Source organism: Nomascus leucogenys, chromosome 6, assembly GCF_006542625.1.
Source record: "Nomascus leucogenys isolate Asia chromosome 6, Asia_NLE_v1, whole genome shotgun sequence".
NCBI lineage: Eukaryota > Metazoa > Chordata > Mammalia > Primates > Hylobatidae > Nomascus > Nomascus leucogenys.
The window spans coordinates 91,283,864-91,299,487 of NC_044386.1; the positions used below are offsets into that span (position 1 = coordinate 91,283,864).

Here is a 15,624-nt window from a genome sequence, read left to right on the forward strand (position 1 = left end):
GTTACCCTTACGAAATTTTTTCAACTCATTAGTTACATATGCATTTTATTTTTCAAATATGTGAGGGTTTCCCAGATATATCTGTTAACTGATTTGCATTTAATTCCATTTTGATCAGACAATTCACGAAACTTTCAATCATCTGAATGACCATCCTGATACCTGAGGTTAGGGACATTAAAGTGGGCACTGTCAGCATGTTGAGGGTAATGACGTGGAGTAAACCCTCAGCCCTTCCCTGGCAATTGCTGATCCTTCATCTTGCTGATATACATCATATTCTCAATCATCCCAAACAGGACTGAAGGCCAAAAGAATGGGTGCAAATTACAGTGAGATTCTTCTTTTCTACCCCTGCTCTCTTTCTGCCATCTCCTTCTTTCTAGGTCTCCTGTCATTTCTGGAAGAGAGCTGTAGCTCATGCTCCCCAAAACTTTAATTTTTCCTCACTCCTCTAATTTCCTCCCTGAGAAATTTCAGAGAAGAGCCACTTTGGAGAGAAGGCGAGAGCACCAGAAACAAAGAGAAGGAGGAAAGGCCACAATACCTTTATGTCTTAATATTGAAGGTCACACACTGTAACTTCTGCCACATTCCATTTCTTGGAAGCAAGTCACTAAGTATAGCACATGCCTTATGAAGGGGGGAGTATCAATTTGTGGACATATTTTAAACCACCAAAATAATGTCAGATTTTTTTACTTGAAACAGTCATTTTTTAAATTAAGAGAAGCCAAGAAAATATGTGTAGTCATTTATATTTTTACACATATTTATTAGTTCTGCCTTCTTTATTCCTTCCAGTAATTCATGCATGTATCAGCAAACTAGAGTCCATGGCCTAAACCAAACCCATTGCCTGGTTTTGTATGACCTATGACCTATGAATGGCTTATATAGTTTTTAACTGAGGAGAAAAAAAAAAACATTTTTGTACCATGTGAAAATTGTTTGAAATTTAAGTATCAGTGTCCATAATAAAGCTTTATTGGAACACAGCTATACTCATTTATTTATGTATGGTCTATGGCTCCCTTCACAGAAGAATTGAGTAGCCGCAACAGAAACTATACTGGCCTACAAAGCTTAAAATGTTTACTATCTGCTTTTTGCAGAAAAAATTTGCCAACCCCTACTATAGACCCAAGTTACGATCATGGGGTGATTTCCCTTGAGCCTGAAGAATTTCTATTATCATTTCCCATATAATACATATGGTGACAAATTCCCAGACTCTTAGTCTGAAAATGTATTTCACCTTCATTTTTGAAGGATACTTTTGCTACATGATAACAGGACATTGTGGATAACATATCATAGCAACAGTGGATACTGTTAGGTTCTTCTGAAGATTGTTAATTTTCCTTCTGTCAGTTAATTTGTCTGGACCCAAACTGCAAATACTGAAATTCTGGCTCGAATTTTTTTGGGGGAGGTGGGGGACGTGACATATTAAACATGATTTTTTGACACCTTTTGGCCTTCATTATTTTTACTGAGAAGTCAGGTGTTAATCATCTCATTATTCCTCTGTATTTAATATGTACATTTTTTCCAGGCTGCTTTCAAGATTTTCTCTTTACCTTTGACATTTTAGCAGTTTATCTATAATGTGCCTAGGTGTAGTTCTCCTTCATATTTACCCTGCTTTGTGTTCACTGATCTTCCTGGATCTGTAAGCTAGTATTTGTTTGTTTGTTGTGAGACAGAGTCTCGCTCTGTTGCCTAGGCTGGAGTGCAGTGGTGTGACCTCAACTCACTGCAACCTCTGCCTCCCAGGTTCAAGCAATTGTGCTTCAGCCACACGAGGAGGCTGGGATTACAGGCGTGCACCACCACGCCTGGCTAAATTTTGTATTTTTAGTAGAGACACGGTTTCACTATGTTGAGTGTGTGTTTTTTTTTTTTTTTTTTTTTTTAAATCAAGTAAGGGATGTTTTCTGCCACTGTCTTCAAATAATTTTCGACCCCTTTATCTCTCATTTCCTATGGGACTCCAATTAAGGCAGAAAGACTTCAGTTTTTCCCACACAAGCTAAGCACAGGCAGAAAATTTCCTCAGTTTTTCTAAAAAGCAGCAAACTTGCATATCTCAGCTATTATAGTTAAGTCTTTCAAGGATTATCTCTTATTTGGTTTCCACTTTTTTTTTTTTTTAATACGGTTCCTGGGGTCTTCCCTGCATACTCACAGCAGTCGCCCGGGATATGGGCAGAGTTCATACTTTAATTTGGGTTTTAGCCCTGTAGCAGCTCTCTCAGTCCTCCTAAATCCCACGCTGCTCTGAAAGTCTTCTAACATAATAAGCCAGTATGGTGGTGGTGGTGGTTGTTTTCTATCTCTGAAACTATGAAAGTTAGGAAACCCCTTGTATAAAAAGCTACAAATTCACAGTTCTTACCCACTGCTTTACTACCTTTAAAGAATAAACTTTTCCCTACTTTCTGCCTACTTTTGGTCTTTTTCCAGTATTTTCAAATACTTGGTTATTTTAAAAAATTTATTCCAGGTTTTATCACTGTTACTTGTGGGAGAATTCATTCACTTCACCAATTCACCACTACCTAAAGCTGGTAGTTCTGCTTTTTTAAGAACAATTTCCGAAACTTGAATTTACAATTTTACGTATAATAAAATTTATAACGTGATACCTTTTTATAATTAGTATATTGCTAATACTATAGTGGAAAATGGAATAAATTACATAAAATAATGGAAGAGCTCCAACGTCCATAAAAGTAGAAATTTGCAAGTGAACACACATAGACGCACAATTTCTTCATGCAGCCTATGCTGAAACTGGTGCCCTCCTATTCAAGATCCACATGTAGTTGGCATACAATCAGGTCTGGGGTTGTCAGGCTGAGTCATGAAAAAACAAAGCAAATAAACCATTTGCAACTATTTAAGAGTTAATAGAAATTAATTTAAGCTCCCCAAAATGTTTTATAGACTATTTTAAATAATGTCCCATGGATTAAAAGACAGAATAGGAAGATGAATAACTGGAATGAGGATTTGTTACATTCCTCTTAGAAACAACAGCAACAATTAAGAATAATTAAGGATGTCTTTTTAAAACAAAACACTTACCTTTGTTCTTCTTAAAACAAGAAAATACTTTAAATACTGTTTTTCAAAATACATTACACACTTTTGTTTTAACCAAGACAGCAATGGGAACTGAAAAAGAATCCACAACATTTGCTCTTAGCAATTCTACTTATATTCTCCTCTCACTGACAACTGGATAGTAAAATTTCATGGAATTTCAACCAGAAAACTGTGAAATTAGCCAACTAAATCAGTGGTAATTTATTAAAAGCTCAGAACAGATTATGTAGGTCCATTATAGGCAAATTGCTGAGTTGTCTTTGAGTATTTTGAAGGATCCACTTATTCTCACAATAGCAGTGCCTCAATAATAGTAATCTTATAACTGGCAAAAGAATCAATTTTCATGCAGAATGAGTACAACAAGTAAAGAGCAAGAAAGGAAATGGAGACCAAGGGCATCTTTTCACACCAATTTTATAAAAAAGCAAACAAAAAAGAACATGCACCATGATTGTTATTCTTCCTCAAGCCAAAACATTAATGTGGTGGCTTTGCTCTAAACCAGACATAGGAAAGGCTGGCTGAAGCACTGCAATCAAACTAACCGGATTTACCAATGATACACAAAAATAACACTTGCTAATGTTGAAATTCAAGCATAAGCAAACACAAAAATCATCCAGATTTAGAAAGAGCTATGAGAAAACTTTTGGGGAATGCTGAATATATTCATTATCTTGATTCTGGAGATAATTTCATGGGTGCCTACATACGTCAAAACTTACCAAATTGTTCTCTTTGCATTCAGTTTTTTACTTCAGTTAGACCTCAATAAAGTTTTTTTTTGTTTTTTTTTATGAGCAGGAAAGAAAACATTGTTGATTCCTATCCATCACTTGGCTACTTGAAAGACAAATAGAAACCAATCCAGTGACTGTAACCAAGTATAATTAACAATCCAATGATCACAGGCAAACAGAAAAGTCACCAAAGTTAAAAAAGTATATCAGTATTTTCAAAAGAAAGTACTAAAGACTCAATAGAAATATTCAAAGACTGCTCAGAGGTTTATGGAGGCCATGTTGCCCATGCAATTTATATCCCACCCTGGTGTAGGATGCTCCTGGTTTCCATTTCCAAATGGATATGTGATAACAGTTTATCAGGATTTGTAGCCTTACTGTACTTCTCTTCCTTGCATCTCTGCAGAATCTCTAAGCTCCTCTGGTGGACTGGGTGTTGGAGAAAGCTAAAACTATCCATACTTTTCAAAATTGCACATGGCGCTGTATCATCATGTCCTTAGGAAGCAAAAAAAACAAACAAAAAAATGGAGAAAAGAAAAAGACATTATATAAGCCCAAACCAACAGAGGATTAAGGACAATGCTGCCAACTATTTAAGGGTGTATAAAAATGTATCAAATAATAGAGGTTATATGTGAATGTCCAATTATTTTGAGGAAAATGCTTAAAAATAACAGGAAGAAATAAAGGCGTTTTTCAGATATTCAAAGTGTCCTTTTCAGTACTCAAAGTATTGTTAGTTAACACCATACTAAAAATTTCTCAATACAAGCAAAAATTCAAAAGCAATTTGTATGATTTATTTTTTAAAAGGACTCATTTTTATCAGGTCTCAAATATAATTAACATATAGTTGGCAACACTGATGGAACCCCAAAGAGAAATATACCCAAAACAATTTACTTAAAGTTGAACAATTCTTTCACAAATCCTGCAATTAACCACACTTGTAGGAATTCCAACAAGTGTGTCAATAATGAAAACATGAAGAAAAGCACCATAGAGCAGGAAAGCCCGGCAGCACTTCTGTAATTACAAATTTGAAAACAAAGCTGAAGAATCTGTACCTCATTACCGCTTCTTAGGAAAATAGGATAGAAATCAGCTACCAGTGAAAAAAAGAAGAGAGCACATTCAAGTAAAGACCAAAGCCCCAGATTAGTGTTATTTAAAGTGAGTACTTAGGCAATAAAGTGAATGGGAGATGAGTGCCATAAATATTAGCAATAAAGAGTTTCCAGGCTTTAGGGTGGTGGTTGTGTATCATTTATTCAGAGATCACCTCTAGAGTTAGGGCATAATGTTCAAATTTAAATAAGTTTGCTTTTAAAAAACAAAGTACATAATAATATAGAGGCAAATGAAGTAACACATTAAAATGAACTAAAGTTCTATTACTGCATTTTACTGTATAATTAGGAATGAGATACAACAGAACAATCTTTGGAAAAATCTCACAGCCGAATCATTTTAAAAGTTAAACAGTCTCATACTAAATTCAAAGAGGTTTGTAGGGCATATTTTAGTCTCGTTCTAATTCCCTAAATTGGATTTATATATCCAGAGAATAGGCAGCCATATATAGCAATGGAGAGGGAATCTAATACCATAAATCATGTAATATTATATACAGAAAACAGGCTTTTAAAAAATAAAGTGAATTTGAAATAATTTTATAATAAAAAAGAAACTAAACTAATACAATACTGTATTATTTGTACAATACAAAAAGTCAATAGGTACAAAGGTTGAATGTTTCAAAAAGAGAAGTATAACCAAGCTTAACATCATTTCTTACTCAAAAGATACCTCGATAAACATACTCTATTCTCATTATTACCAGTAATCCCCCCTTGATGGATTGATTGCTTGGAGAAAGAATGCTTAGGCCTTAGACTCCACTGCACTTGGTTTGGCAGTCAGCTGAAGGGGACCAGTTGAGGAAAAAACACCCAGTGAGTTCTAGTCAGACTCCATTCAAATTGTAAATTGAAGAAGTTATCACTAAACAATCACACCTTTCAACAGCTAATCTGATAATCTGCTAGTCAAAAATAATTCAAGAATATTATGTGTTAAAGTATTCTGTATAAGAGCTCAGGATATTAAAATACACTAAATTATTATGTAGAGTTGTAAAAAATCAATCAACATTACTACAACCACCAAACTATTTTCTATTTCCTCTAATAAACTGTGGCAGTGCCATTTAAATATGGGTATTTTTGTATCCGTGACTGCTTTGTCTCACCACCATGCCTAGATTAGTTTCTTTAACTTCTCTCCTGCTCTTTCATTCTTTCTATACCTTTTTACAGTTTTGAACATTATTTTCCAGACTGTGACATAATTTCTAAATCTTAAACTGATATTCCTTGTTTGTTTTATGTACCAAACCCCTGCCAAGGTAGTTTGGTTTCCTAGGATGGTTTATATTTTCAGTGGGGATTCTTTTCTGAGGAGTCTCATCACCTGTTTTTTTTTTGTTTTGTTCTGTTGTTTTTTTTTGAGAGGGAGTCTCACTCTGTCACCAGGCTGGAGTGCAGTGGTGCAATCTCGGCTCACTGCAACCTCTGCATCCCGGGTTCAAGCGATTCTCCTGCCTCAGCCTCCAGAGTAGCTGGGACTACAGGCACGCACCACCATGCCCAGCTAATTTTTGTATTTTTAGTGGAGACGGGGTTTCACCATGTTGAGCAGGATGGTCTCAATCTCCTGACCTCGCAACCTGCCTGCCTCGACCTCCCAAAGTGCTGGGATTACAGGCATGAGCCACTGTACCTGGCCATCATCAACTCTTTTTTCATTTTTTTTTTTTAAGATGGAGTCTTGCTCTGTCGCCCAGGCTGGAGTGCAGTGGTGTGATCTCTGCTCACTGTATGTAACCTCTGCCTCTCAGGTTGATGCCATTCTCCCACCTCAGCCTCCCGAGCAGCTGGGACTACAGGCGCCAGCCACCATGCCCGGCTAATTTTGCTTTTGTATTTTTAGTAGAGACAGGGTTTCACTGTGTTAGCCAGGATGGTCTCGATCTCCTGACCTCATGATCCGCCTGACTCGGCCTCCAAAGTACTGGGATTATAGGCATGAGCCACTGCACCCGGCCTACTCATCATCAACTCTTAAAAGAGATTTACTTAGTATTTTCTTATGCTAGTTGCTGGACTGGTTGTGATGATAATTTCTTAGTTTGACATTACGCACCAAACACATAGTATAAATTCAGACCCCATACTCACACATGGTGCAGATGTGGGGCACTGATTTTTTTAAAGATAACTTCTTTTTAACCTTATCTAAGGCCTAACACAGATTGCTAAGGCTCCTCGTTTTTTCTTACGCAGGACCAGCATTTTTCAATAATTTTTTTAGTGACAGAAAAGTTCCATAACTTTGAAGGACTTGGACTATGTAACAGAGGCTCAATCCCAGCTCCAAAATATCATTCAGACCTTAGGCAATATCTTTGGCCCTATAAGTTTCCGTAATGTCAACTCAAAGGCCTCAAGGCCATTTTTTAAAGCTATATTTCACAAACATAAAATACGCTTTTCTTAAGTACTCAGTTTGATGAATTTAAACAAACATTTACATCCACAAAATCCTGAATCAAGATAGAGAACATTTCTATCACCCCCCCAAGTTATTTTATCTCCCTTCCTATCAATGCTACCCTTGCCTGATCCCACCAGAAGTAATCAAGTTCTGATTTGTCACAATTTATTACCTTTTTTTTTTTTTTTTTTGAGATGGAGTTTCGCTCTTGTTGTCCAGGCTGGAGTGCAATGGTGCGATCTCAGCTCACCACAATCTCCACCTCCTGGGTTCAAGCGATTCTCCTGCCTCAGCTTCCCAAGTAGCTGGGATTACAGGCATGCGCCATCAAGCCCGGCTAAATTTTTGTATTTTTAGTAGAGACAGGGTTTCTCCATGTCAGTCAGGCTGGTCTTGAACTCCCGACCTCAGGTGATCCACCCACCTCAGCCTCCCAAACTGCTGGTATTACAGGCGTGAGCCACTGGGCCCAGCCATTTTGTCTGTTCTTAAACTAAAGAAATAACACAGCATATATTCTTTCATATCTAGCTTTTTGCTGAGGATTTTTTGTGACTCATTCATTCTGAGTATCAGTGGTTTGTTTCTTTTCATTGCTGAGTAATGTTACATGGTAGGAGTATATCACAATTTGGTCATCCATTCTTCCACTGATGAACATTCAGGAACTATTATGAATAAAAGCACTTTAGAATATTCTTTTTTGTATGTTTGTAACAGTTTTATTGAAATACAATTCACCTACTAAACCATTCATTGATTTAAAGTATACAATTAAATGCTTTTAGTATAATTCATGAAGCTAAACATTACCACAATCAATTTTAGAACATTTTGATCATACAAAAAGATACTCTCTATCATCCTCCCCATCTCTTAGCTCTATACCTGACCTTCTAGCCTTAGGCAAACACTAATCTAAGTTCTGTCTCTACAGATTTGCTTATTCTGGACAATTCACATAAAAGGAATCATACAATATTCCATTTTGTAATATAGAGTATTGTATGATTCCATATTACAAATATGGAAACTGTACTTCTTTGATATATCATAATGAGAACCTGGCATGGTGGCTCGCACCTGTAATCCCAGACACTCGGGAGGCTGAGCAGCGAGGATCACTTAAGGCCAAGAGTTCAAGACCAGTCTGGGTAATACAGCAAGACTCACCTCTAAAAACAAATTTAAAAATAGAAAAGGCCAGGCATGGTGGCATGTACCTGTAGTTCCAGTGTCTTGAGACGCTGAAGCAGGAAGATAACATGAGCCCAGGAGTTTGGGGCTACAGTGAACTGTGATAGCACCACTGCATTCCAACACATGCAACACAGCAAAACCTGGCTCTTAAAAAAAAAAAAGTATATATATATATATGTGCCCAGCGTGGTGGCTCACGCCTGTAATCCCAGAACTTTGGGAGGCCGAGGCGGGTGGGTCACCTGAGGTCAGGAGTTGAAGACCAGTCTGGCCAACATAGTGAAACCTCACCTCTACTAAAAATACAAAAATATAAAAACAGCCAGGCATGGTGGCAAGTGCCTGTAGTCCCAGCTACTAGCGAGGCTGAGGCAGGAGAATCGCTTGAACCTGGGAGGTGAAGGTTGCAGTGAGCCAAGATTGCACCACTGCACTCCAGCCTGGGTGACAGAGCAAGACTCCGTCTCAAAATAAATAAATAAATAAATAAAATAAAATAAATAAATATATATATATACTTATCTCTTATATACACGTAGCATGTGTGTAGCATATATATTGGCATATATACATATATGTAGTATATATGTACATATAAGTAGTATATATGTATATATACACATATACATATATATGTATATATACACACGTAGCATATATAGCATATATTCACATATGTAGCATATATGCTATATATGTATATATGTATGTATATATATACACACACACACACAAGTATATATATATCTTAATGCTTTCAAGGTTCATTCATATTGTGGCATGTACCAGTATTTCATTTCTTTTATGGCCAAATAACATGCCAATAATGGATATACCACCTTTTGTTCATCCATTCATCAGTTGATGGAACATTTGGGTTGTCTCTACTTGTTGGCTATTAGAAAGATGTTGTGAAGAATATCTGTCTACACATTTTGTTTTGTTTGTTCTTCTAAGTACATACCTAGGAGCAGAATTGGTGGGTCAAATATAATTCTATATTTAACTTTCTGAGGAACTGCCAAAACGTTTTACAGAGTGGCTACATCAGTAGTATACAAGACTTCTAATTTTTCCATATCCTCACTAAAATATGTATTAGGCACTGTCTTTACTGATACTCAGCCTTTTTTCTTGTATAAACATTTCTCAGGTTACTGGGAGCCTTTGATTAATTTCCAGGGTTCTGACAAAGTTGTTTAGACAATTTTTGCCAATTTTCTCACTGCTATTATGAAAAAGTTTTTAGAGGTCCTTACCCCACCATTTCACTGATGTCTATCCAAAACCCTTATTCTTAATTGCCCTACTATACTGCCCAATACAGAAGTAATTTATAAAAAATAGTCCTGTTTTTTCTTTAACAAAAGTTTATTTAAATCTATTAAGTACTAGGAAGAATTGTGTACAGAGTACAGCATAGAGATTCTAGACTTATGGTGATACCCAAATCAATTTTAGTATCTGGTCATTTTTGAAAATAGATGGTCACTAGAACGCTTCTCCCACTTACATAAACAAACAGAAGTACATCAGAGTTACATAGTCTATTGAGCGGGATGAAGAAGAGAAACAGGTTCTGTGGAAACCCTTAAAGCTCTCTCATCTGCAGACACTATATAAAGGGTTTCAGCTTCTCTCTTTGTAGATGAAGAAACTGAAAAATACTTTGGACCCTCTTGTTCATGTCTCATCCTGATGGCACAGCTGAATTACCCATCTTTGCCTAGCCTTTTTAGACTAGTTTAAATTCCTATTTGGCTATACTTTTATTTATTAATAACTCCAGAAGAACCAAATAAAGCATCATTGTACTCAGTTCTACATACTGTATAATTCCCAGTCAGGTTATGATTTCTGCTATATCCTCTTCAGGATCCTTAAATAGTATTCTCTACTCTGGGCTCTTCCTTATTTATGAGGAGGAAATCACAGGCAAGGTTGATGATACAACTGGAGCATCTGTTCTCTATTATCTCATTGCTGACCAGACAAATCATTACCATTTCTCATTCTACCTCTCAGCAGGGCCAATGTGCAGCTTCACTGAGACTGCCTATTGATGTGACTCCACTAAGAACATTTTATGATTTCCAACAGCCTGATCACCATAATATACATTCTACAATTACAATAACATTTTCTCAAAAATAGTTGAATTACTTTTGATTTAAAGGCCTTAAAATGGCCTTGTGTCTTTTAATATGAAAGTCTGTAAAAAAAGAAAACAATAACAAGAGTAAAAAATAGATTTTAATTTGATATCGTAAATTGTGCTCAGTTGGCTTGACGAAAAGAATGTCAGGGAATTCCTTGAAGAAATCCAGGGTATTTTTGGTGAACACACCTGTTTACCATCAGGATGTTTCTTGACAACTAAGTAAGAGTCCACTGAAGTTTTTAATTAAGATATCATCACAGGAAATAAAAATATACTGTAATTCTGCAGATTTCATCTTCTTTCTTCTTTAGAATCTTTGCCCTCTTATTCTCATATCCAACATCTAGAATTGGTCACCTCACCTTTTCTGCCTTTCATATTTTCTACTTCATCTTAATCTGTAATTCCTATTTCACCTTAATATGACTGCATAATATTTACGGTCATTATAAAAATTCTGGATCTACCATTTAAACCATTTTCACAATCTGTTAGTTTTTACAGTGATACAATGTTCTGACTTTATAATATGTTTTTATCCTAAACCTACCAAAAGAGAGTAGGTAGGAAGTGGTGTGGAGAAAATAAAATGTTAGGGTGAATGCTGGCATTGACACTGATATATTGTAATATAAACAATTACTTTCGGAAACAAATCTGCTCAGGCCTCAAAATGCAAACAAACCAGAGTTTTTCTTTTCCTTTATAAAAAGTAAAAATTTTAAAGTTTTTTCCAAGGGGAAATTTTGGGTGGCTGGAATGTTGTGTTTCTTAACCTAGGTGGTAGTTCCAGGGTTGTGTTTACTTTGTGATACTTCACTGAACTATACATTTTTGCTTTGTGTATTTTTCCATATGCATGTTAGGTTGAATACAAATTTTCAAAAAGAGATTATTATATGGAAGCTCTGTACTAGCCAGAAGGGAAAACAAGACTAGAAAATAAGCAATCTAGACTTTATCAAGGTAGAGAAAATACAGGTTGTTTATCATTAATAACATTGCATGTCATTGCTGATATTGATAATAACAGATATGTAACAACTAGCTTTCACAAATAATAGATTTTAAATGCCAAAGGAATATACAGATAATGTGAATAAAGTAAATAGGCTTTGACAGTAAATACAAGAAAAGTTTCTTCTCTTACTCAATTATGTCTTAGCAGGATACTAATCAATTTTGAGTGGTTTTCTTGATTAGAAGTTTGTCATAATAAACAAGAAAGCATCTTAAAGAAAAAAAATTTTCCTTAAAGCTTTTTACAAAGATAACCTCTTAGAAATCACTTTGTAAAAGGCAAAGCAGGTTTGAGATAGTCCTTTTATTTCTCTAATAAACTATAATTCTCCCTATATATCTACAAAGACCAGTTCAAATACTTTACAATCTAAAAAACGGAAACTAGGTTCAATTATTTTACATGTATTTTTAGAAATACACTCCCGCATTTAAAAGCTAAACTTAAAGTTTTACTACTAGTGCACATCCCAAAAAGCCACGTAAGTCACTTTGGGAGTCCTGAAAGCACAGGTGAGCCCTATAACATTTCTACTGAAAGGCATAAATCTCAACTGCACATGTATCACAAAATCTTCTCTATGCAGCAATGGCCCTACCTAAGACTAGAGTTACAGCAAATAACAGTTTGGTTTCCAGTAGGCCAAAAGTGCTTATGAAGTTGCCCTCCCACAGAACATGAGATGAGAGATCTTATGATTGAAGGGGGAGGCATACAGAAAAAGTATCCTGCTTTATCTATTTCTAAATTTCAAAGTTTTTAAAAATCCATGAACTAAGAGTAAAGGAAAAGAAAATGAACACTTCATGAACAGATGCTCTGACTTTATCCTCATAATTTTAAAGGCAGTATAACTCTCTTTTACAGAAAAGAAAAACTGTTCATAGTCACAAATCAGTTAAGAGATGACACTAGATTGACTACAGAAGCAGGATTTTTGTCCTTGAGAATCTCGTAGCAAGAATTCTACTCCTTTTTGTGAAGAAGTAGAAAGGTAAAAAAAAAAGAAAAAAAAAAAAAAAAAAAGATGAAGTATGGTAGAATACTAATAACTACTACTTACCAGTTTTTCTGTGAATGTTTCTTTTCCCAGCTTCCCTGAAAGCAACCATGGCTCTGAAAAAAGCTCGGAGAATTGCCCATCGGAAAACAGCTACAGGATCAATTCCAATCATCCCAGAGATAAATGCATTCTTGCTGCTTCTCAGAAGAGCTACAATGTCTGGGCGCATATGATCTGTATTTTTTTCCCGGAAATCCTATATGAAAAAAGTACCAGTGTTACTTAAGGGAAAAAAAAATTATTAAAAACAAGATGATGGGTGATAACATACTTTGGATGCTTGTCCATCCAAACCTCATATTGAAATGTGATTCCCCCATGGTGGAGATGGTGCCTGGTAGGAGGTGTCTGGGTCATGGAGGCAGATCCCTCATGAACGGATTGGGGCTCTCTTCAAAGTGATGAATGAGTTTTTGCTCTGAATTCACCAAAATCTGGTTATTTAAAAGTGTGGCACTCCTACTTCTCCATCTCTTGTTCCTTCTCTCTTTGTTCTCGCTCTCTTGCCATATGACACACATGCTTCCGCTTTGCCTTCCACCACAAGTAAAAGCTCTCTGAGGCTTCACCAGAAGCCAGGTAGGTATCAGTGCTCTGCTTCCTGTACAGCCTGAAGAATCATGAGCCAATTAAACCTCTTTTCTTTATAAGTTGCCCAGCCATAGGTGTTTCTTTATAGCAACATGAGAATGGACTAACCCAAGTGACATGTTTGAACAGTGGTTGAACAATGAGATAGAAGAAATGTCTGCTCCAGGTAGCTAACTGGACCGGGTATCTTCTATAAGGTCTCATCCAATCCTAAAACTATTGATTTCTATAATACATGTAAATTAGAATAAATATTCTACAATTTTATAGCAGCTTGTTAAACTCTGGTCAGGGACAGCCTCTCCAAAGAGGTATCACGTACAGCAACAGGAGAGCTAAATAACAAAAAGGAGCCAGAGATGAGAAAACTGGGAAGAGCAAGCAAGGGTAACACCTATAACCTATAGATAATGATAAGCTGGACAAGTTAGGAGAAAAAGGATAAAAACCACAGGCTGGAGCACTGGGGACAAGGAGACAGTGTAGAAGATTAGACAAATAAATAGGCTATTTAGACTCTGAACTTCAGTTGTTTGTTCAGTTTTATTCAAGTATAAAGAAAAGCCCTGGAAAGGTAACGACATGAGCTAACTGGTGTCTTATACATTGGTTGCTGCATAGGAAATGAATTATTCAAAGAAAGAATGGAAAAAAGGAGGCTCAATATTAGAGTAAACCAGATAAGAACTGCTAGTGACTTGGACTTGGTCAGTTGTAACAGCAGAAATGAAAAATAGCTATATTTGCAACATGTAAAGGCAAAAAACCTGCTGATTAATTAGGGTGTGATGAGAAAATGAGGAAATCAGGTTAAACCTTGTATTTTGGGGTTGGGTATTTAGTGGATGAAGATGCCATATGCTGATAAGGAGAAGACTAGAGAAAGAAAAGTTATGAGGATAAGAAATGAAGATCAAGAGATCAGTTTTGTCCAAGTGAAGTTTGTGCCAGTGAGGATAATAATAGTAGGTAACACTTATTGAGAGGTTAGTATGTGTCTGGCACTCTTCTAAGTATTTTACATGTATTGTCTCACGTAATCTCATTTAATATTCCTAATAATCCTTTCAGATAGATATTACTACTCCCATTTTATAGATGAGAAAACTGAATCAGAGAGAGGTGAAATATCTTGGCTCCTATCACACAATAAGTGGAAGAGCAAGGGCTCAAAAACATTCACTCATAACCAAATGGATGTGTGAGTCTGGAGTGCTAGAGAGATTTCAGAAAATATATTTGGTTATTATCAGCATATAGATTGTTTTTTTAACAAGGTCTCGCTCTTCAGTACAGGTCAGGCTGGAGTGCAGTTGGTACCATCATAGCTCACTGCAGCTTGTAACTCCTGGACTCAGGCAATCCTCTGCCTCAGCCTTTCATGTACCTGTGAGTACAGATGTGCATCACCACGTCTGGCTAATTTTTTTCATTATTTTTGTAGAGACAGAGTCTTGCTATGTTGCCCAGGCTGGTCTTGAACTCCTGGCCTCAAGTAATTCCCCCACCTCAGCCTCCCAAAATGCTGGGATTACAGGTGTAAGCCATTGTGCCCAGCCAGCACATAGATTTTTAAAGCTGAAAAAGAAGGATTGTAAATAGGCAGGAACAACCAAGTACCAAAGAACAGAGGTTGGAGGAAATAGAACATAAGAAAATGGGTTAAAATGCACCATAAATAAATGGGGAGAGTAAGCTTCCACTCTGGGAACAAGGGCCCAGACTGATATTACAGCATAGGCATTGACTATAATCTTACCAAATGGAAGGATTAAAAATTTAGTTAAGTAAATCGCTCCAAGTTGGTACAGCTTCATAGAATATCTCTAACTCAGAATTCTATGAGAAATATACCTAGCATTATGTCATCTATCCTCATGTACAGAAGTCAGCTTGCACTCATCCTATTACTTTTAGGGCTTTCCTTTCCTAATTCTTCTTTATTCTCCTGAGAACATAGAAAAACAGGAAACGAGCCAGGAATTTTGGTCCTTGGCTTGTCCTTACATACCCTTAGAGCAAACATATGTATTATAAAAGAAAATTAGAAAAACTGAATAAGAGTACTCAAATCCAAATAACCTCTGACACCATAATCAGCAGCTAATAACTACTGATGGCAGACAAGCTGTGAGGCATGAACTTAATGTATTTTACATAACCTATTTTT

The 15,624-nt window shown here is 36.3% G+C and overlaps 1 protein-coding gene across 5 annotated transcripts in view; it reads right to left on the minus strand.

Annotated features, from left to right (window-relative positions):
- The window catches only part of MYO9A (myosin IXA), a 304,154-nt gene that overhangs the window by 129,926 nt on the left and 158,604 nt on the right, over positions 1-15,624 (minus strand). For all 5 annotated transcript variants that reach the window (XM_030814687.1, XM_030814685.1, XM_030814686.1 and 2 more), the window contains 2 exons: positions 12,864-13,059; positions 4,239-4,358 (listed from right to left, as the gene is read on the minus strand). In XM_030814687.1, coding sequence (XP_030670547.1) covers positions 4,239-4,358; positions 12,864-13,059 — 316 coding nt within the window. The remainder of the gene's footprint in view (positions 1-4,238; positions 4,359-12,863; positions 13,060-15,624) is intronic.